This window comes from Thamnophis elegans, chromosome 10, assembly GCF_009769535.1.
Source record: "Thamnophis elegans isolate rThaEle1 chromosome 10, rThaEle1.pri, whole genome shotgun sequence".
Lineage (NCBI taxonomy): Eukaryota > Metazoa > Chordata > Lepidosauria > Squamata > Colubridae > Thamnophis > Thamnophis elegans.
The window spans coordinates 24465566-24489709 of record NC_045550.1 but is presented as its reverse complement, the minus strand read 5'-3'; the positions used below and the strand labels follow the sequence as shown (position 1 = coordinate 24489709).

The 24144-nt window shown below is 39.7% G+C and overlaps 1 protein-coding gene across 2 annotated transcripts in view; it reads left to right on the top strand.

Moving 5' to 3' along the window:
- Positions 1-24144, top strand: part of FBXW4 (F-box and WD repeat domain containing 4) — an 83594-nt gene that overhangs the window by 39157 nt on the left and 20293 nt on the right. The window contains exon 6 of one of the 2 annotated variants that reach the window (XM_032225077.1): positions 17025-17090. The exons of the other annotated variant lie outside the window; for it this stretch is intronic. Coding sequence (XP_032080968.1) covers positions 17025-17090 — 66 coding nt within the window. The remainder of the gene's footprint in view (positions 1-17024; positions 17091-24144) is intronic. 2 annotated transcript variants of the gene reach the window in all.

The following is a 24144-nucleotide window of genomic DNA, read 5'->3' as shown; positions in this document are numbered from 1 at the left end:
GCCTCCAAAGGTAGCCCTCCTCCTCCAGCTGACAGCGGCAGTGGGCACGGGGCAAAGCGGGCTGCCCAGCAGCAGCAGCCTGCGGGAAGGGTCCAGCACAGCCACGGGGGGCAGCAGGAAGCCCGCGGGGGGCCCGAGCAGGGCCGCCGACGCTGGCGGCAGAGGAGGACGCAGCAGCGGCGGCGGCTGAGGCTCTCCTGGGGCCGGTGAAGCGGGCTTGCCCGGCAGAGGCAGGCCGCCCTCTTCCTCAACAACATCTCCTTGGATGGGCGGCTGCCGCCACCGGGCAAGCCCGCTTCGCCAGCCCTGGGAGAGCCTCAGCCGCCGCTGCCTGCCCCGCCTCTTCCTCCGGGGGAGGCGCCGGCGGCGGAGACCACCCGTCCAAGGAGATGTTGTTGAGGAAGAAGAGGGCAGCCTGCCTCCGCCAGGCAAGCCCCCTTCGCCGGCCCGGGAGAGCCTCAGCCGCCGCCGCTGCCGCATCCTCCTCCGCTTCCTGCTGCCCCCCGCGGCTGAACTGGACCCTTCCCACGGGCTGCTGCTGCTGGGCAGCCAGCTTTGCCCCGTGCCCGCTGCCGCTGTCAGCTGGAGGAGGAGGGCTACCTTTGGAGGCAAAGAACGAAGCATGTAGAACGCCCTTCTGTCACCGCGCTGTTGTCGCGGCGGTAGGGTCGTGTTTTTCTTAGCGCTTCGGACGCCGCGGATTTGCCTCCGCACTTATGTCGGCGCGGATAAGGGCATCGCGGTTTTGTGGTGGAACCATCAAGACCGTCCTTGGGAGGCAACATCAATAGCCACTCGGTCTTGTCTGGATTGAGTGCATAAGATTCTCTTATACGTCTTGCATGCTTGTGGTGGTATCTTGTTTGACTCTTTCATGAGACAGATCTCAAGAATAAAATTGAGGATGATTTTTTTTTAAAGTTTCCAACTATCGTAAAATCCTAGGACAGTGATGGCTAACCTTTTTGTAAAGGCGTGACAAAATTGTGCACATGTGCGCTATTGCGTGCAGGTGCGTGTCCAAACACCTACAATTCAATGTGCCCTGAAAACCTGTGCATGTGCCCATGACCCTGCCACGTGTGGGAGGGAGTTCTCATCCTCCCCAGGCTCCGGAGGTTTTCCTAAAGCATGTGGAGGGTGAAAATGGCCTCCCCTCACCCCCTGGAGGTCCTCCGGAAGCTAGAAATGGGTCATTTCCAAACTTCCGGTTGGAAGCCCAGAGAGTTGTGGGAGGCCATTTTTGCCCTCCGCAGGCTTCAGGAAAGTCTCTGGAGCCTGGGGAGTGCAAAAAACAGGCCAACGGGCAAACTGGAAGTTCCGGTTGGCCTGTTGGGACTGTTTCTCCCCCTCCCCCCCCAGGCTCCGGAGGCTTTCCTGAAGTCTGGGGAGAGCAAAAATGGCCTCCCTCGGTCCTTTGGAAGGCTGAAAATCAGCTGGCTCCGTGTGCATGTGGGTCAGAGGTGATAGCTTGCATGCCAGCAAATATGGCTCCGCATTCCACCTGTGGCATATGTGCAATAGGTTTACCATCACAGTCCTAGGATATGAACAAGTTTATAAGGAGAAAATTCCAAACAAACAAATGGCTCATCTTAATTTGTAAGTGAAATATGCTGTTTTTCAATCATTTGGTCTAGTGCCACTTTATTATAAATTCTGCCTTGGAATATCAAAGTAATTAAAGTATCACAGGAAAATAGACTTTCTAATACAACCCCCACTTTCTTTTTCATTCTGTTTTTGAAACTTGGGAGAAGTTGTGTAGGTCACTCTAAAGTTAGGAGAGCCTGCCTTTTATGATGGTACCTGTGCTTCAGCCTTTGCATAGAGAACTCTCTGGTTAGAGGTGCCATTTCTCTTCACTCCCTCAACATGTTGATCCCCCAAGAAGCTTTTGTCTGCATCCTGCATGCATGTCTGGCGTTGTTATTCCCACATGGGGCACCCTCCCTCGGCAAAGTCGCACTATTCAGAGATGGTGGCTGAAAGAACTTTGGCTAATTATGCTGGACTGGAAATTACCACTTTGCTGTGCACTCCTGCTGCTGAGGCTGTTTATTCAGGGGCTGTATTTAGTGGGAACAAAGCCATCCTGCAGAGCGGGTTCAGTCCTAAGTATGAAGCTACAGGTAGAAGCTTTAAAATAAAGGGGATAATTACCAGTGTCTCCAGGTGAAAGCCCCTCTGAACTTCAATAGCTCCATGTAGCTGGTGTTGGGGCGGGGGGGGGGAGGGGGAGACAGAATTCCCATTCCCTAAATAAATGATTCCCACCAGGCAATTAAGGGAAAATAATTTCACCCAGTGAACGGTTAGCAAGCCTGCTGCTTAGAAATCGTGGGTCTTTCCCCCCCTCCTTTGCCCTTGTTTGTCATTGCATGAGGAAACAAGGAGGGAGGAATGATTCCCACATATATACCCCAATTTCCTTGGTTGTTAAGTGGCTTGAATGTACCTAGTGGGGAACAGAGGAGGGAGAGAACAAATAAAGCACAAAAAGGAATCACTGGAGCTTTACACCTGAGCAGGCTTTGAAGATTTTGACAATGCCATTCACAGCCTCTTGTAAGATATGGGTGTGAGTGGGCATCTCAGCAAAGAAACAGGAATGCCGCTCTTTTTCCATAGTGTGTGGAAGACATAGAACAATCCGCATTCCACTCAGCTGTTAGAAACCTGCAGGGGAGTGAAGGAAAAGGGGCAGAAGATGATGCATAAGAAAATAAACAGAGCTTGTTTATGTAGTCTATCACTGAACAAGGATCATTTAATACTGTCCCTTGATTTTTTTTGGGGGGGGGGGTGTAATTCTATCTTGTTGTTTTAAAATAGAAATCTTGATATCGTTTTTGACCATGTATTTTGGGAAAAAAACAAACTTCACAGATAGGACTACACTACTTTCTCCTTTAAATGCTATACTTCTCTCAAATTTTAGGAGGCAGGAATATGTGTGAATAGCATTTTTGAAACAATAAAAGAACTTGAATTTCCATCAGCTGTGTTAGAGATTCTTATTTTGTTTATACAATGGCTTGATTAATCATTCTTGTGAAGAGTTGCTTCTTTCAAGTACTAATTTTCATATATTCATGGATCAAAGAGAAATTGGAGTTTAAACTATTGCTTTGTCTCAAGAAGTTGTTTTAGTGTGAAAATTAGAAAGCTAAGTAAATAGGAGATACAAATATACAATGTCTGATAGATCTTAATATTTTCCTTAATGCCGATAGAAATTTTTCTCAGTTATCAATGATATTACTGAACCTTGGCCATTCCATAGGAATAGCTTAGAGAATAGATAGTATTGTGTCTAGGCACCAGAAATTGAAAAAAGAATCTTTATACCTTCTCTTGACCCAAAAGAATATCTCAATTATAGGTCATACCATCTCTGGCCAGCAACATTGAGAAAGTAGCAATTACATAATAATATCACATACATCTAGAGGGTGTTAATCTGTTTTAATTGGCTATAATGTAGTTTGAGATTGCCTGGTCTCTTTATGGACTACTTGTTGATCCTTGGGTATATGTACTTTACATTATGTCCAGGGATGGTTTGGCATAATAGTTGTTGTCTGTATGACAGTTGAGGAACAGCTGATGCATATGTCATCATGGAAAAGCTTGTTATTTTTAAGAGACAGAATATCAGAGTTGGAAGGGACCTTGGAGTTCTTCTAGTCCAACCCCCTGCTCAAGCAGGAGACCCTATATCATTCCAGACAAGTGGGCGTCCAGTCTCTTCTTAAAACCCTTCAGTGATGGAGCACCCACAACTTCTGAAGGCAAGGCTTCAGAAGTTGTTAATTGTTGTCACTGGTTAATTGTTTTCACTGTTAGGAAACTTCTCCCTAGTTCTAGGATGCTTCTCTCCATGATTAGTTTCCATCCACTGTTTGTTATCTTGCCTTTTGGTGCTTTGGAAAATAGGTTGATTCCCTCTTCTTTATTTTTGTGGTCATGTGGCCAGCATGACTATACGCCAAAGTGCATGGAACACTGTTATCTTCCCATGTTTCATATCAAATTAGAATCATTGTATGTTCTTGGACTTCTGCATATTTGTTCTGCACATAAAGCTGTACCTGAACATCTCTCTTTATATCACTCTTCATTCCTCCAAATACAGGGGTAGTCTTGAGCATACCTACAAGCATTTGTTGCATCTGCACACACCTTCTTTTTGATGACTACTTTGGGAGTTATTTATCTGCACTGACTCTTCCTATGATACTACTCTCATATTTGTATTTCTGTGTTCTGTGACAAAACAAATTTCTTTGCAGTGGGTAAGATGGATAGATGGAGACAAGTCATCCAATAAATTTTAAAATGGAGTATTTAAATAATTTAAAAAACCTGCACGCATCTTCATATTAATTAGTATATTTAGAAGATTAAAAGATGAGAAATATGGACAGTGACTATTACTGCAGCCATCAAATTTTTCCTTTCCTTTCCAAAAGAACACCCTCACTTTTTATTTATTACCAGATAACAGTAACTGTTTTTCCATAGTTAGACTGATGACCAAAATACAATGGTGCCTGGATGTCTGGAAAAATGATGCAATGAACTGTTGTCCGTGCACATTAAAAGTCCATGTGGAAGTAATTCAGGTTGAGATTATATCTTTGAATGTTTTTATCTTAAAAAGAAAGTAAGTCATGAAAATAGGAATACAGCCTAATAAGAATAGAGAAGAGTATAAACTGGGCTCCTGAGGGATTTTTTTCTGCTTGTACTCTTATGTGTCCATTTGGGGGGGGGGGGGTGTTATACAAAAAAGAGATCAATTAACATTCCTAATAACATTCCCAAAATGCTACTGTCCTACCTTTAACTAATTGATTCCTCTGGATATGTAGACAATGTCTTACTTGAGGTAGTAGCTTAGAAATTAGTAGTAGTAGTAGTAGTAGTAGTAGTAGTATCTTTATTCTAGGCATCAACAGTCATAACATTCAAAAATAAATTTATAGTCCTCTTGTTGTAATAATCTAATCTGCGTAAGAAATGTTTAAAATTTAAATTACCAACACAAGTTAAACATTAAACATTTAAGATTATAAAGATGATGTTATATCATCAAAAACAAAAGTGAATACAGAATAGATTTATGTAACTTGGCTAAAACTATGGGATAATGATTAAAATAAAAATAGCTAACATGAAATAGAAAATTTCAGGCAAACTTATTAATATTGTAAATATAAAAATATAGTTATCTCATTAAAATAGTGTACAAAGGAATGACAGTAACTTAAAAGTCTGAAGAGCTAAAATGATTAAAAAACCACTAATATACAAATTTATGGCCATAATTATGTCAGCCTGATAGATCTAATGACTATGGGTAAGTGAATTACACCAGCGTAATCATGGTCCATATGTCATTGAAAAGCACCTAAACTATATTATTAGTGGTTACTAACCATCTGTGGGTGAAAGTTTCACATGATATAACAGAATTTTACTACGTTTGGACAAGTAAAGTTATTGTGATAATATGGTAATTAAAATAAATAAAAATGATCAGTGCTTAAGAAATTTGGACAAATGAGGGTTAATCAGACCCTAAAGTTCCTGTAAAAATGGCAGATAAAGAGGATATGGGCTGTATTTTTTATGGCACCTGTGCCACAGAGCAGTGCTGTGCTTCAAAAGAACTTCTATATTTCCCCTCCAGTAAAGCTTTGTGATGGACATTAAACTAGCTCTGAATTAGGGAATTGAAATGTGACAGATAAGAAGCTGGTTTAGAATGTAAAATGTGATTTTTTAAAAACTAAATATATCCTGTAGAATAATCTGGGCTCAAGATAAGCATCACTGGGAAACCCACAATAATTCAATTTCATTACTATTACTTTTTCCCAAGACGATATCAAGTTGTCTGTTAAAATTAGGACCAAACCAAATGGGTTATGAAGTACCTTTAGTTAAGTAAGTAAAAATATTTCACCAGGGGCTGGATTCAACTTCACTGATCCTGCTTTCTGCCAGAGCATAGAATTTGGAACACAGCCGGGGGAAGACATTTCTTAAAAAATTGATAGGATAGCCTAGTTGCTAACAGCCCTAATTGCGTCAAATAACTTGATTGCAGCAGGTATAAACTGTGTATCTTAGGCAAAATAATAAGTTTAAATTGCTGAACATGATTTCTGTGCATTTGAGCCACAGAATCCAGGTGAGCGTTTTGACTGCCACAGGCTAGTAAAATTACTATTTAAAGATCTTGACCTGCTTGACGGTATGCCCACCTAACTGCCAGATTCACTGTTTTGAGTACTGAGATGTATGGCTCTTGTCTTGGAAAAGTCTATTATTAATTCTGCCTTATTGCAATATGAAAAGAGTGATCTCAGCACTCTTTTAACTACAAGGATCAAAGGCAAAGTTACTGCTTTACTTGTGCTTAATAAACCACTGATGTTCCAGTGGGCTAGGATTGAAAGATGAAAAGCAAATAAAGTACCAGAGCATTTATTTAATAAATAAAACTGGACCAATAGACATTCTTGTCTAACTCTTCTCCTTTAGCTAAATATATTTTTACTTTTGAAACAAATTTATTTCAGTCCAAGAACAACATTAAAATGTTTCAAACTATAGGTTTTTAAACCTCCAGAGATGTTAATACTAATGCAGCTACCTAACATTGTAAAAGGAAAGAAAAACTACTTCTTAAAAAAGAGAGGCATAGCAATTTGTGTATACAGCTTATCGAGATAGATGAAAGATTAATTGCATAGAGCTGTAAAATAATGATATAACTGAAATCTACAGAGATGTACCATATACATTATGAATAGTATTAAATGATGTACTAATCTTATACAAGTCAATAGCTAACAGTAAGATAAGTAGTAGAATATAACAAAAAAAAACCCGATGCTGTGCAAAAAGAGAGTAATGTTGAATATATACATATATACATATTTGTTTTCGTAGATTTTCATGGGTACAGGTATGCAGGTCTTGGTGTATTCGGTTTTTTCCCATGTAAGATTGAGAGTATCTTGGTGATGTTTCAACGAGGTCCCACTCACCATCTTTAGGTTGGTGCCTTTGGCTTCGTGCTTGTGCGAGCAAAGCGTGACTGGAGCTGCCATCTTTCTATAAATATTGATGGAGGTGTGTGGAGTGCTAGCTTTGTTGCTGTAAGCGGATTGGTTGGTTGTGTTGTAACATCTTGATTAGTTGATGAAGTTGATGTTTGCCGATTAGTCAGCTGTTTCGTAACATCTTGTGTGGCTGAGGTACTGGCTGTGTGCCTATTGTTTATTTATAGAAAGATGGCAGCTCCGATCACACTTTGCTCGCACAAGCACGAAGCCAAAGGCACCTGCCTGAAGATGGCAAGTGGGACCTCATTGAAACGTCGCCAAGATACTCTCAATCTTACATGGGAAAAGACCTGAATACGCCAAGACCTGCATACATACATACATACATACATACATACATACATACATACATACATACATACACATACACACACATACACACAAATACATACATATATATGTTGTATATAAACAGGCTACAATATTTAGCACTGAGACCAAATCATAGAAAATATAACAATGCAAATGTTTTTCTATTCTGTTGCATTCTAATCTTCCAGAGTATCTCTCAAGTATTGTTGCTGCAGCAACTACTGGTGGTGTTTCTTCCTCCTTCCATTCGTAACTATATGAAAACTCGAGAGTGCTCTATTAACACTAATCTGCTGATTGTTTATTTACTGTTTGTGTGAGGTTTCTCTGGAGAGAAGAGCATTTTCTCAACGTCTAGCTACCTCATGAGAATATGCAGACTTATGGAAATGCTTCTCAATGCTGTCACAGCTTGAGACCATTTGCTGTGCAATGCCTACTTCTTTCCTACTCTTGAATATGTTTGTAATGTTATGGCCTGCCTTCCATCATTTTCCAGAAGGAGTCGGGGGGGGGGGAGTTTGTGTGACCTTAGCACTAAATGTAACTGTAGGAATTACCTTCCATAATGATGTCAACTGATTAGGTTAGCAGGTTGATGGCAGCTGCAATAAGACATGACATGTTCTAATGACTTATTTTAGAGGGACACAGAAGCAGCGTGGAGGAAGATACAGGAAAGGCAGAAGGTCCACAGGTGCTGACAAAGGCTTTAACCTTTGTTGCTATAATATCAGTATTTCACAGGCCAGGCGGTTTGGTAACCCACTTCCAGACCATCAAAAATTGATTTAATTGCAATTTTCCCCCCAATTCAAAGTACTGAAGCTTGACTAATTGGAGTAATAGAGAATAATAAGGCTCTGATTTAAAAAAAGCTTTCCTTTGCCTCCTTTTGTATCTTGTGTCATTGCCTGTCAGAGGTCAGGGAGCCTGCATATTCTATGAGACTGAGTTGCCTTCATTTGGACAAATTAGTTTACCCAACAGTAATTAAAATGCCAATGTGTGTTGGGAAAAGCGGAATGCATTGATGGGCATGTTGGTGAAGGATCTGACAGCTTTGGTGGTTGCTCTCGCACTAACGTGTTGGTGCAGACTCAAAGGCTGCATAAGTTTACGTTTGTGTGGATAATACAGTTCTGTGGTTGGGAGAGGCTCTCTTGTCAGCATGCTCTGTCCCTCTGTATCTTTTTTGACACTTAGGTTCATTCCTTCCCCATATCCAAACTCTTTGTCCAAACAAGATGTTGTTAACCTACTTTGTCATACACCAGATCTGTTCCTAAGAAATAGCTTTCTCCTAGCTTTCTCTTGCTTCATTGATTCTTTATATACAGTAGTTTCCAGAATGGGACAATTAGAATTAATTTACAAGATGTGAAGTTGAGAGAAAGGACTCGGATTAAAACCTGCATATGTAATCCAGATACTGTAGTCCAGTATATAAAAAGTTCTCAGATAAAATTATTGACATAAGATGAGACACAATTGAAAGATTTTTAAAAAAGATACAAGGAGAACCTTATTTCAACCTGCTGCTCAGTCAGGATATTTTTTTAAGACATTATCATCTAGCCTCTGCTTGAAAACTCAGAAAAGAGACCCAAAGGTGCTTTTTCAAGAGGCAACTAGAATTTCTGGTTTTTCTTTGAAGACGTTTCACTTCTCATTTAGCGATACATGCAGAAAAGAAAACTCAGCACTTAATGTGTCAGCCACTTGTTTTGCCAGCAGATTGTTTATATAATAAGGAAATTGTTTCTGTTATCTAGCCTGAGCATATTTCTCTATAGTTTTAACCCATTGGTTCTGGTCCTGTCTCTGGATAATATAGAATTAATCCACTCCCCCTTCTATATGACATCTTCAGATGTTTGAAGACTAATATCATATTACTCCTTAAGATCTCACTCATGCTATATTTGTGCCTTTTTTTTTTTGGCCTAGATGTAAAGTTTACATTTCTTCTTATTACATGCAGCTTATTCATTTCATTTCATGAAGACACTTCAGATCAGGGGTGGATTTCAATTTTTTTTACTACCTATTCTGTGGGCATGGCCTATTCTATGGATGTGGCCTGGCACTCATGTGACTGGGTGGGTGCGGCCAACTTGATGTCACTCACAGGGAGATGTCATAGTCATAAGTCAAGGACTATCTCTGTCTTCCTCTGCATGGCAGCCTTGTCCTAGTAAACTCCTTCTCCTTTCTGGCAATTTTCCTCTCTGTTAGAGGCACCAAAGTAATCCAGACAATATAAGGTTTCCTGCTGCAGCACGGAGTTGGACTAGATGACCTCTCAGTAGCCTTCTAGCCCTAAATTGCTGTGCTGTTTTTCTTTCTTTCTTCTTTCTTTCCTTCCTTCCTTCCTTCTTTCTTTCTTTCTTTCTTTCTTTCTTTCTTTCTTTCTTTCTTATCTATCTCTCATCTATCTATCTATCTATCTCTCATCTATCTATCTCTCACCTACCTACCTACCTACCTACCTACCTACCTACCTACCTACCTACCTACCTACCTACCTACCTACCTACCTATCTATCTTGTTGTTCAGCTGACCCAGAAACAAACTGATGAATGTCACTTTGCAAACCTCCTTCCGAGCGGCTTTTCAATTTAAAACCCAAAGTTTGCAGCTTTAAGACTTGTGGACTTCAACTCCCAGAATTCCACAGCTAGGCATGCTCAGTTCCAATTTAAAGCGACAGCATTTGTTTTTCTCCTTTGCTGAATCTCCTGATTTAAAAGTGAGTTTCTATCTTTCTTTCTTTCTTTCTTTCTTTCTTTCTTTCTTTCTTTTTCTTTCCCTCTCTTTCTCCTTTCCCTTCCTCCTTCCACCTCTATCTCCTTCCTCCCCTCCCTCTCTTTTACTTTTTAAAACCTTTTCCCCCTTACCTGAACCAGCAGAGGAAAAAACATTTTTTTAAAAAGAGCTTCTGACGGAGAACAGGTTCGAGTGTGTGGCCAGGCCATCATTACTACTGGTTCTATCTGGTACACCAGATTTTTACCAACTCTTCTGGCGTACCATACCGGTAGGAACCCACCTCTGCTTCAGATCTAAAGTGTTCGCATTCTAGCTTTATGTAACCTGCAGGCATGGTAAGCATTCCCTCAACACTTTTGTCCAAATCATTGATAAAAAATGTTGAGCAGTATAGGCCTAGGACACAGCTCTATTGAACTCTATTTGATAACTTCTCTCCATGCTGAAGTGGAGGCATTAATGAGTACTCACTGAGTACAGTCAATTATGTCTTCAGTTTTCAACTTCGCCTTCTTGTGGGAATTGTGGTTGCTTTTTTAGTGCAGTACCTTATTTCGTTGGGTTCCATATCCTTCCTGGGTAATTTTCTTTTTCCTACATACAAGGAAGTGTATGTTCATGTAAGCTATACAATAAAATAATGTACAAATAGATAACCTGCTAACCATGATGTTTTGGATTATATCACCATGTAACTCTGTAGTGTGGTCAGAGTTGCTGTTAAGAACATCTGGGCATTAAGCTTGCCTACATCTTATATGAAGCGGGCACAATTTTTTTCTAATTTCACCTTTCATATCTATGCTCCTAATTTATGAAACATAAGAGTCTCTCTCATGAAGGCCTGAATACTTTTCCTATTGAGATCTCACCTCTTCTTCTGAGATGGCTAGTTTAGTTTCCATGTTACCTACTACTGTTGAATAATGTGATTTTTAATAGTGAAGATTTTTTCAGCCCTTAAACTCAATTTTTCCTTTGATGATCATCCATATTCAGTTGGAAAACAGGATAGATCCAATTTTGGAACAGTACCATTGTTGCTATATAAGCAAAATAGTTGGGACAGTTTTATTGCCTGTGGCTGTAATAATACTTAAATTCATTCCTCCACTCATGTGTGGCTGCCTCAGATTATCATCCACACTTGTTGTCTAATGCCTTCCCACCCTTCTCTGTTCAGGTTTCCTGTAGGAACTTCAAGGAGCATAGAATAACTAGACCTTGCCATGGCTTTCTACAAATGAACCATAATTAGCATTGTCAAGAAGCCCTACTATGTGCTTTTAGAAACTACATATGACTTTCTACCAGATGCTTTCCTTCTACATGATCATCCCCAAAGCTAGTTGACAAGGTTATTGATTGTTTCCCCTTGACGGTACCAATAAAACTTGTTATTTTTCATCTGTAGTTTCTGTAATCTGATTTCAAAACCTTCCTTTTGGGGTCCTAAAATTTCTTGCCCATATGAACTTTTGCCACATACTGTCTCCATGATGGGAGATGAAAACATTGAGAAGGGAATTATAGTTTGGATGCCTAGTGCAAGAGACGCAGAAGAAAATATCTAATTTAATTGAAAAGGTTATCCAAACATAGAAAGATTGTAGAAGTCAGCTAACGATGCTTATGTTTCCAATCTATTACAACAGGTTCCTTTGCCATAGCTGCACAAGCTCAGTCTGAATCTACTGATTCTTTGGAACCTGAAGTAAAGGGATTCTGATTTGGGGAACAAGGCAACTGGTAGGGTTACTACCAACAGAGAGATATAGCACCCTATGTCCAAAGCTGTGGGAGGAGCTTTGAAAAATGAGAGATAAATGAAGAAGATGCAACATTAAAGTTCTCCTTGCTGGTTGTTTGTTCTTAGGGGGACAGAGACAATTCTCCTCTGCATATCCCCTACCCATCCCTAAAGGGAAACTGTGGAATGGAAAAAGTTGCTGAATAAAATGTAAGTGTTAAAAGTTCTCTCAGAATCTTCTGCCTACTTTCTGTAGGAGATAGAAATTACTTTTGCCCAAACAAATTTCCTTGTTAGTTGTGGAAGATTTGTCCAATAAAATAATAGATGGAGATTGAGAAATATTTCGAATGTAGAAAATCATTATTGTACTTGGAAAGAATTTGTTTGGAATAGGGTGTTCCTTCTTAAACACCTTAAAAATAATAGAGGAACATTGAGGGGCATTTCTAATATGGAAGATTAAATTAAACCAATTTAGGATTGAGCAGAGATTAAAATATTTGAGATACCTATATTTTCCCAAAATCAGTTTGCAAGAGATGAGCGGGAAAAAATAGCTGACTTGATATTGGCATCTTCATTATCAATATATTTAGGAAGGAATGGGTGAAGTGATTGTAGATATGCCATTCTTTGCATGATGAATTTATCTGGAGGGTGCAGCGTCTAAAAAAGAATATGTAGATCTAAATATATTCAGGGCATGTAATTCTATTGGAACTTTTCTTCGGAAAGTGTTTAATACCAATTCTATTTCTTCATAACAAAACAAAATATATAATGTTAGAGGAGCAAATGACATCTTCTTCCTTTTAATTACAATTCAGACAAAAAAACAAACGTTAATTTTTTGTGCTAACAACAAAAGTTACAGTTGTGGAAGTGAAATGCGACATAGGACCTTATATTTGTCCTCAATATTAGAAATTATTTTTATTTGAATTATGAGAACTTTCATATTCTTCTAGAATGGGAAGAATTTGTGGCTCAGATTCTGTGTAGTTTGCGGGAAGTTTGCAATTTGCAAGCCAAGCCACCAAGAAATTTCTAATCCCAATCACAACAGGCTATACAAGCAGAATAGCAGGGATTAGTGTTGATGGTCTCCACCCCTCTCTTCAGTCCTATTGACATACCTTGATGCTAATTTAGACCTGTGCAGCCACTGGAAGGATGTTGCATACCTTCTTCTGAAAGACCTATGTGTCTGTTTTGAGCAAGGGAGAAAGAGAAAAAGCAAGACAGAAATCTTAAAAACTGAATTGCCCACTTCAATGATTTCCAAGCTGCTATTATGTTTCTAACCACGGTAATTGGCTTTACCATTTATTAATGGCTTATGCTAAAGAGACAAAAAGAGACAAAATTCAGGATTTTTTTTAGTTCCATTGAGTACAAGACTGCTTGCTGACTTAGGGGATCAATTGATGTGCCGCCCTATATTTAAGAGCTTGCAGATGTTCTGAAGACTTATCTTAGCCCATGAGGTGTGGAATGAAATCTTGTGTTTAGACATTTTGGTGAAAAGAATATGCTGCTAGCTGATGCATAAAAAGCAGCTCAGGTTCTTGGCATTCTCAATGTAGATCATAATGAAGCAAAATCCAAAATGTTAATATGTTTATGTCCTCAAAATGTGATGGAGAACTTATAAATTCTAGAAATATACTTGAATATGTATATCCAGTACATCTAAGCACAACAACTTAGGGATAGGTGGTTTAATGTGTGAACTGATTACATTTTATCAGAATTTCTAGATTTAACAAATATTTTGAATGGAAATTCTTTGACTTTACCTCTTAGATAGATAGTTATGAATATAAGTTTTAACTTCTTTAACTACATTACATAGCCAGTAAAATGGAGTGTCAGTTCTGATCCATATAGTACTACATAATGTAGATACTTTTTATTCTAGAGAGAAGGGCACATATAAAGATCAGTATTTAAAGAACAAATCTATAAAATTCCATCCAAGTTATGCTTTGAGAAAGAACCGGTATAAAATGTTTTACTGATGATATAAAAGTCTTATCAATAATGGCCAAAATAGATAAATCATGCAGCAATAAATGTTGGAAGCTCCACAAAAGAAAATAAGAAACTCTTAAGAAGAAATATTCTATCATAATGTGGTGGATAAGTACCCCCCCCCCCCCAAAAAAAAGTATTGGAGAAATATTGACGGAGATAATTTTAGGAATCAAATTGCAAATGAAACCTCTTTTTACAAAGAAATTAGGCATAATTCATGAATGAGAGCCTGTTGGATGTAGTGATTAAGGCATTAGACTAGAAACCTGGATGCAGTGAGTTCTAATGCTGCCATAATCACAAGGTAAGATCACTTTGGGTCAATCACTTTTTATCAGCCCTAGGAAGTTGGCAACTGGCATGTATTTATGATGGTTGCAATGTCTTAGGGTCATGTGATCACTTTTTGCAACCTTCTAACTAGCAGAGTCAGTGGGGAAGCTAGATAACAACAGTGTTACTAACTTCACAATGTCAGTGATTTACTTAACAACTGTGGTAAGAAAGGTTGTAAAATGAGGCAAAATTTACTTAACAACTTTCTTACTAAGCATCAAAAATTTTGGTAGGGGTACCAAAATAATAGGGGTATTTTTACCTTTTTCTTCTTTTTGGACATTTATAAACAATAATAGTGGACCTGTTGACATTAAAATTTATACTTTTTATATAATAAAAAATTCAGTATATTCTGCATGAAACTTGTACTAATGTTATCAGTAATAGTTGTGCAAGAGATCAAAGTTTAATGCATATAAAGAGGATATATAATGTATTAATACAGATGGATTCGGAAACAGAATTAGTTAAAGATTGTATGATAAAGTGGGCTCAAAACATTGAAGAACCAATAATGTTGGATACATGGGAAAGAATCTGGGTAAGAAATGTGAAATTTACACAAGCTCAAACCCTGAGAGAAATTTTTTATAAGATGTTCTATAGATGGCATTTAGATCCTAAAAAGCTGGCTTCTATGTATCCGAATTTACAGCCTAAATGTTGGAGATGTGGCTCTCTCGATGCTACATATTTTCATATATGGTGGACCTGCCAAAAGGTTAAGGCATTTTGGATAAAAATATGGTGGATTATGCAAAATATCTTTAAAAGAAGGATAAAGTTTACTCCTCAGTTATTTTTACTAGGTATAAATATTGACTTTACAGTGGTAGAGACTAACTTGATTCTGCACCTAATAACGGCAGCAAGACTGTTGGTGGCGCAATACTGGAAGAAGGAAGACTTGCCTACAATTCAAGAACGGACATTGAAAGTTACAAACTTAGCCGAGATGGCTAAAATATCGACATATCTTAAAGATCACTCAAATGAGAGATATAAACGAGACTGGAAAAAATGGATTGACTATATGCAAAATAAATACGGGACCAAGAAATTCCAGTTAGCCTATGCTTAAGATCAGAAATGATTTAAATTGTTTAAAGTTAGCTCAGCAAGAAGAAGCTAAGATCAATGTAGAGATGTCATTACTTTCTTTATTTCTTTTTTCTCAATAGATTTTAGACTGTGTTTGTTAAAAATCCATACCGTGTACGGATTCTGGGAAGTCGGGGGGGGAAGGAGGAGGGGGTTGGGGGGGAGGGTGGAGGGAGGGAGGGGTATACATTAGGCTAGACAAGAATTTGGTGGTAAACTAGAACTATTTTGGCACACAAAAAAATTGTACTTCGATGTCTCACTGATTGAGGAATGATGAAATGTTTGTTTTAAAAGAAAACAAAACTTTTGAGAAACAAGAAAAAAAAGTAATAATTGTGCAATCCCAGTCAAGACCTGTTCATTCACAAACATCTCTTGAAAATAAATCTTTGTTTTAAATGTTATAAATACTATAAACATTTTTTTAAAATAGAATATAAGGATTTATAAGAGTAACAACAATAATTATACAAGTGTAGTTAATGTAACTTCTTAAAAGTCAGAAATGTTATAGTTTTATATACAGCATGTATATGTATGTGTGTGTGTGAATACATGCATACATACTCTTTAAAATTGTTAAAGTTTTCTTAATAGGAAAAGGAAAAATATAATTGTATTAATAGATTATATTTAGAGAGCTTAAACAAAGTGCAACTTTGCATTTAATCTTTCCAACCCAGCTGTATTCCTATGTAATTCACCCTATCAGTACCAATTTTGTTTGTTCTACCTATCTACCTACTTACCCATTATCTATCTATCTATCTATCTATCTATCTATCTATCTATCTATCTATCTATCTATCTATCTATCTATCTATCATCTATCTATCTTCTATCGCACATCTTCCTCAGTGAAGGACTATGGCTGGTATACAAACAAAAATGTTAAAGCATAAAAACTGAATATAAGACATTTAAAATAAAGGCAAGGATTGCTAAAATTCATTATTAAATATAAATTAAAAGGGGGGAGGGCCTTCAGGGCCCTAACCAACCCTATACCTGTGTGCTCCTCTTTTAGCCCCAAGTGGCATGAAAGAGCCAATTCTTTAGATATTTCTAAAAGGCCAAGAGACGTGGAGTCCCCCTTGCCTCTTGGGGGAGAATGTCCCAAATGGACCAATGTAACAGATATTAGGATGATTCATCTTGAAATAGTTTACTGACAGATGCTTCCCTTTTTTTAGGAAATGGATGTCATACAAACATTATGACACAGTTATGATTTTGTGTTCTGTGCATCAGAATTGATATTAAAATAACAATTTCCCATATTCCTTATTCCAGTTCTCCCTAATCATCTGCCCTCCAGTGATATTGGACTTTAATCCAATAAACTCAGCTAGCATGGAGGATTATACAAATTGGAGATGGTTGTCCTACTTACATGACTTGACACGGACCTCTTGAGATTTGTACTATTCTTTCTTTGTTAAATTGTCAGGCATGGAAACTCTTATGTATTGCAATTCACAAATCTTTGGCATATTCATTTACTTATAGCATAGATATTTAATAGCGATACAAATCTAATATTCCTTGTTTTCTTCTTTAATAGTTCATTTGTGACTGGAACAGCATGCTGTGGACATAATTCACCTTTGAGAGTCTGGGACTTAGGGAGGTAAGAATGGCATGAATAGGAACTAATGAAATCATTTAGTTCGTCTAAATAGGAGAACTAGGAGCCCTGGTGGCGCAGTGGTTAAAATGCAGTATTGCAAGCAAATTCTGCCCACAGCCTGGAGTTTGATCTTGACAGGGCTCAAGATTAATACAGCCTTCCTTCCATCCTAATATAATATACTAACCTTTTCTATGCTTTGTGTCTAATTTCCCTAGTTATTGGCTCTGCGAGGTCTTCTTTTGTCTATTCTGCTATTTTGCTAACAGTTGGCTTGTCTTCCATTTCTTTTCTGTCAAACAGTTCAATTATTAGTATAAATTTAATAGCCAATAATCCATTTTATTGGCATTATTGAATATACATATATCAAGAAGTGACTAAATTTGGTTATTGCTATCATATTTGGTAGCTTATTGTGAATTCTTTTGCCATTTAAATATAAGGAATAAATACATGACATGATTTAAGATTTCTTACTCCCTGAGACACAAGTGCAACGATTCCCAGAAAAATGTTTTTGCAGAGCAGAATGCTTATAAAATTGATTATAATTCTGTGCTACAGAATAATATTATGGTTTCTTTACATTTAAGAAGGCTTAATCTAAATATTGTATGGGATGATGATGTTCAGTTTACTTCATATATCCAGTCTCCTTGTCCATGAACTTTTTCTGGGTTGCTGCACATAAAAATAACAACTCTTATAAGGCAAATAGGGAGTGGCTATGTCACCTTTTCTGCCTTTCCCAAGGAAGCTTCCACAGATAATAAAGCTATGTAGAAAATAGGATTAAGGTAATGAACAGGCAGGATGAAGTTTGATCTTTCAATAAGGCAAAAGCCTGACTGACAGGCAAAGCTAAAGCCTGGGAGTCTAACCAATGAGATTCTTCTTACAGTGGGTGCAAATTCATGGATCCCTCCCTTTTCAGTTGTTGTAATGGAATGCAGTATACTACTGGGCAGCCCCTCTTGGGCCTCTCAAATGGGGAGGAGTGGACATTGCATAATTTAGATACAATCTATAGTTGGTCAAGCATTCTCACATGAGGAATGGTTACTGGTGAAAACTGGGCCTTTACACAGAAAAATGATCCTTTTGCGCTTTTTAAATTTGTTACTACATTACTTTTTTATTTGTAGATGCTTCTTTGGGGAGGACCATTGATCTTACGTTACAAAACTATGTCCATCTCCATCTCTATTGCTATGAGTAGTTTCAAGCATTCAATATAATGCAACATTCACTACTTTATTTGTGGTGTGATTTAAAGCATTGAATATTATTTCTTTCAAGCAGTTCTGCTTCTGAGTGATAGTACCTCCTCATTTTTCATCGTTATTCAAAAAGGATGTGGCTTTTTAGATTTTTCTAAAAATCCCATCTTTATTACTTTATAATTAATTCAAGGTGGCAACATACCTTCCATCTCCTCCTCCTATTTTCTGCACAAGAAGAACCCTGTGAGGCAGGTTGGGCTGAGAGAGTGACTAGCTTAAAGTCATCCAGCCAGCATTGATGCCTAAGGCAGGACTAGAACTCAGCATCTCCTAGTTTCTAGGCCACTACATCACTACATCAAATTGGTTCAATTTGCCAGTATGCTATCAGATTTTTTGTTTATTTTTCTTCTATTTCTGTAACCCTCAACGATGTCTTAACTTGTTTCTCCTTGATATATGCCAGGTACGGATGTATGTATTTTCCACATTTTTATACCACTCCCTTGTTAAACACATTGTAGTGTTCCAAAATACCATCAATAACAATAAAATCCTTAATATCCTTCTCACAAAATCTGCATAAAATCCATTAATTCATAAAACTTAGGTGCCCCAAGTTAACAATTCAATCAAAAAACAAGTCAATGGATCATAAAATAAATCAATACAGAGTACTCATTCAAAGCACAAAGACCAGTCTTGGATTATCATATTTTAACACGTTATGAGAAAACCTAGTAGAAGTCTGTAATATTAGGAAAGATGGAAGAAAAAAAAGGAAGACCAGCAGCAAGGAGGATGGACTCTGTTACTATGGCATTACTGAACAGATCAGTTAAAGGCTCAGATTGAAGATTGGATTGGAAAATTGACTGAATTTGCAGAAATTATGAAACTGACAAGTTTGGTCAGAGAAAAAGTGGTACTTTTCTGAAAGACTGAACATCTTATATGGACTTTTTATTGAAAGAAGAAGAAATTGAATCGATAATCTCAGGATTTGCAGATGAAGAAGAGATTGGGGAAAATTTAAGATGATACTCGATAGAAGGGTAGAAGGCATAGTTCTGTTCTACTTTTTCTTATTTCTTTCTTTCTAGTTCTTATTTTATATTTTTGTTTTTGTTCATTCTGTATATTTTTACATTGAAAAAATTAAATATAAAGGATCAAACTGGAGACAGAGTGTCCTGGAGAATATCTTGAAGCGCCGGATGAAGCGCCGGAAGAGACGCCTAGAGCACAATTGGAGGTCCAGTAAATCCGAATTGAGCCGAGCACTTTTAACAACCTGCATCAGAGAGTACACCCGAGCAATCAGGACGTCTAAGAGATCACATATTGCCTCTCTGATTCCGTCCGCTGAGTCACGCCCAGCCGCCCTGTTTAGGATAACCCGTTCCCTCCTAAATAGGAGGGACACGGGCGATCCGCTGCAGGGCAGGGCTGAGGATTACGTCCAATTCCTCGCGGACAAGGTTGCTCGGCTCCGGGTGGACCTGGACTCCAATTCTGCAGAACCAGCCGAGGCACTAAGGGATAATCTGGTAAACCATCGCTGGATTGATTTTCAAGCTGTTACCCCTGAGGACGTGGACAAGGCGATGAGAGCTGTTGGCGCCTCCACATGTGTGCTGGACCCGTGCCCCTCCTGGCTGGTTGTAAACAGCAGAGAGGTGACACGAGGCTGGATCCAGGCGGTTGTTACCGCCTCCCTACGGGAGGGGGTCTTTCCCCCCGCTTTAAAGGCGGCGGTGGTGAGACCCCTCCTGAAGAAACCATCCTTGGATCCAGCCGTTTTAAACAACTATCGTCCAGTCTCCAACCTCCTCTTTGTGGGGAAGGTTGTTGAGAAGGTGGTGGCCTTTCAGCTCCAGCGATCCTTGGAGGAAGCCAGTTATCTCGATCCATTCCAGTCCGGCTTCAGACCTGGCTACAGCACAGAAACCGCTTTGGTCGCATTGACTGATGATCTCTGGAGAGCCAGGGATGGAGGCCATGCCTCCATCCTGGTGCTCCTTGACCTCTCGGCGGCTTTCGATACCATCGACCATGGTATCCTTCTGCAACGACTGCGGGAGGTGGGGGTGGGAGGCACTGTTTTATGGTGGTTCTCCTCTTACCTCTCGGACAGGTCGCAGTCGGTGTTAGTCGGAGGGCAGAGATTGACCCCCAGGCCCCTAACGCATGGGGTGCCGCAGGGTTCGGTCCTGTCCCCCCTTCTTTTCAATATCTACATGAAACCGCTGGGTGAGATCATCTGACGGCACGGGATAAAATACCACCAGTATGCGGACGATACACAGTTGTATCTGTCCGCCCCGTGCCAACTCAATGAAGCGATGGACGTGATGAGCCAGGGTCTTGAGGCTGTTAGAGACTGGATGGGGGTTAACAAGCTTGTGCTCAATCCAGAAAAGACTGAGTGGCTGTTGTGCTTCCCTCCCACGAATTGGCCAAGTGTTCCATCTCTCAGGCTGGGGGGTCAAATTGTACGCCCCTCAGATAGGGTTCGCAACTTGGGAGTCCTCCTGGACCCTCAGCTGACTTTTGAACACCATTTGTCAGCTGTAACCAGGGGGGCATTTGCCCAGGTTCGCCTGGTGCACCAGTTGCGTCCCTACCTGAACCGGGAGGCTCTCACAACAGTCACTCGTGCCCTTGTGACCTCTAGGCTGGAGTACTGCAATGTGCTCTACATGGGGCTGCCCTTGAAGAGTATTCGGCGACTTCAGCTGGTCCAGAATGCGGCCGCGCGAGCGATCGTGGGTGCACCTCGATTCACCCACGTAACACCTATCCTCCGCGAGCTGCACTGGCTGCCTGTTGATCTCCGGGTGCGCTTCAAGGTGCTACTTGTCACCTACAAAGCCCTTCATGGTATTGGATCTGGGTACTTGAGAGACCGCCTACTGCCAATTACCTCCACTAGACCGATAAGATCGCATAGATTAGGCCTCCTCCGAATTCCATCAGCCAGCCAGTGTAGACTGGCGACTACCCGGAGGAGAGCCTTCTCGGTGGCTGCTCCGACCCTCTGGAACGAACTCCCCATGGAGATCCGGACCCTCACCACCCTCCAGACCTTCCGCACCGCCCTTAAAATCTGGCTATCCCGGCTGGCCTGGGGTTAAAGACTCTAACCCCTACTCGAATTGTATGACTGTTGAGTTCTTAAATGATGTTGTGCCTTTATGTTGTAAATTGTTTGTCCTCCCCCCTCCCTTTGAACTGTGAGCCGCCCTGAGTCCCCCCAGGGAAAAGGGCGGCATACAAATAAAGTGAATAAAAATAAAAATAAAAAAATAATAATGAATCTTATCTGTGTGGTAGCTGAAAGTCAGCATCAACTTGATGGCACATTATCATTGTTAATGACTAGATAAAAGTCTGTTTTAAATGTATAGTTTTCATAGCCTTACAAAAATTCAGAAATATAAGGCCCTGGTGTGTGTCAAGGCACAGTATATTCTAGACTAAGGATTACCACTGAGAAAAACAGGATCCTAGTATATGTATCTCTTATAGGGGCAAAATCTTGGGTCACTTTTTCTGAATGTTCATATAGGGTGGGCAGAATTATATAGCATAAGATGGACTCTGAGGTACTCTTCAGGTGCACCATGTGTCATCTTCAAACACAGCTCCATTAAGAGTGCATGATAATAATTTAGTTACATGGTAATAAGGGCATAGGTTATCATGCTCCAATAACAGCAAAGGCTCCCCTAGCTACAACTTTCATCTCCTATTTAAGCAAGAGCCATGAGTCACAAGTGAAGGACACCTGCTGTCAGGAGAGTAGAAGCTCAGCTAGAGCAACCACCAGAAATACTCTTCCCAGATGTCAGTCAGATGATGATTGACAACTATCATTGTCATACTGCTAGGGATTAGTCTTATTTCCCCCAACCCCCTTACAACCACTGATATCTCCCAAGACTTCCACAGTATTTTGGGCCCATCAACAAACAAATGATACCTTATCCCAATTCTACCTCTAAAATCTGCTTAAGTTGATTTGACAACATATTCTCAAAAACTTTCCTCTAAAAAGGAAGAGTTAAAAGTTGTCTAATTCAGTTGAAAGCCTCTTTAGAAAACAGCTAATGCCATCTTTTTCAAGGTAGGTGGCATTGGGTCATCCTTTAGAGAAGCATTAATTACATCACAATTGCCTAAAAGGAAAGAGACAGCATGGCTCTGGTCACCAAGTGGCAGTGCTCATACTGCAGAGTTCCTATCCACTTTGTTAGTTTTTTTTCTTTCTATCCACTCAAAAGAATCCCATGTAACAATGCAGGATACTGCCCCTCTTATCTTACATGATTCTAGTCAAATGATATTGGGAACTGTATTAATACAAGTAACTTTGCCAGCAGAGAAGCCTGCAAATATATTTAGTTGGTCTGCAGAAGAAGTACCCTGTTTGTCCTTTCCTAAGAGTGTCTGAGTTACTTTGAACAGGGCAGCTGGGTGAGAATCTGAAGACTAAATAAGAGTGAAGAAATATATTACTTTGACAGTTTGAACTTGGGCTCTGCAAATCCAAGGATCTCACCGTCAGAAACTGAGAAGAGGCTTCACAGGAGCAATCTTGTTCAATACTCTTATCCTCTCCTTTTTTCAGAGATTGACCAATGTGACATGGAGCAGCCTACCAGAAAATCCCCAAGTCCTTTCAGAAAATCCTCAGACTCCATCGAGTGTCTGGAATAAACCATCCCAATTGCTTCATCACCCTTACTGTCCTCAGCCTGACCAGAAAATGCTCTGACTATTGGCAAAAACGAGACATTGCAATAAATTCAGATTATATCAACCACATCAAGCATATAGCCACCAACATGATTTGGGGGTAGAATGACTCAGAACAAGTTTCTGGTTGTCCTTGTTGTCCTGAATTTCATTGTCAACTCAAATTCATTGCTCAAAGTATATATGTTGTAGTCCCTTAATACTAATAATCTCAGGGATTTGAACATCACTTGTTAAATGCTGTTGGGCAATGGCCCAGCTGGCATACCAACCCAACTTTACCTGTATGGCCCAGGTTTACATACAGGCACTCACACCCATTAAAGCAGGGGTAGGTTCTGGCAGGCACTACTGCCGGTTCGGTCATGGGCGCGCTGTGCATGCATGCACAGTGCAATAAAAATGTTCTGTGCATGCGCAGAAGCAAAAAACAAGATGGCGCTGCCCAGAGAACCGGTTCAGGGGCGTGGCAGGTCTGGGTCACTTCCAGTGTCCCAGACTGCAAAACTACTACTGGTTCGGCCGAACCGGTAGGAACCCACCACTGAACTGTTAATATTGCTAATCACTGTTGAATCTGCCTAATGATCACAATTATCCCTTGTGGTTTCTCCAGAAACTTTAGAAACTGAAAAACTCAAAAGGACAAGCTGAAAATGACCAAAACAAGTATGGATCTGTGTGCTGCTAAATAGATGCAAACACTTGAATATGTGTGCTTTCTTCTTTAAATATCTGTAGCAGTAAAACTGGCTGCTAGTGAATGTTAAGCCAGGATAAATATTCATCTGATCAAGGAGTCTTTTTTTTTTGTACCCTTAATATTTACTCTGATATCATAGCTCAGTGTCATAGGGCTGTGTGCAGTGCTAAAGGAAGCATGTGTGGTTGATGAAAGAGCACGTGTTGGCAACTTCTGAAAGCAGCTGCATCTCTTCTTGGATTTCACAACTGCCCTTACAAGCTGAAGCATGGTCCTGGGAAAAGATGTGTTTGGCTTTAAGGAATAGTGAATGAGTACTGTGTTTATGGCCATGCACACTCCAAAGCACCTTTCCTTTTCCAGA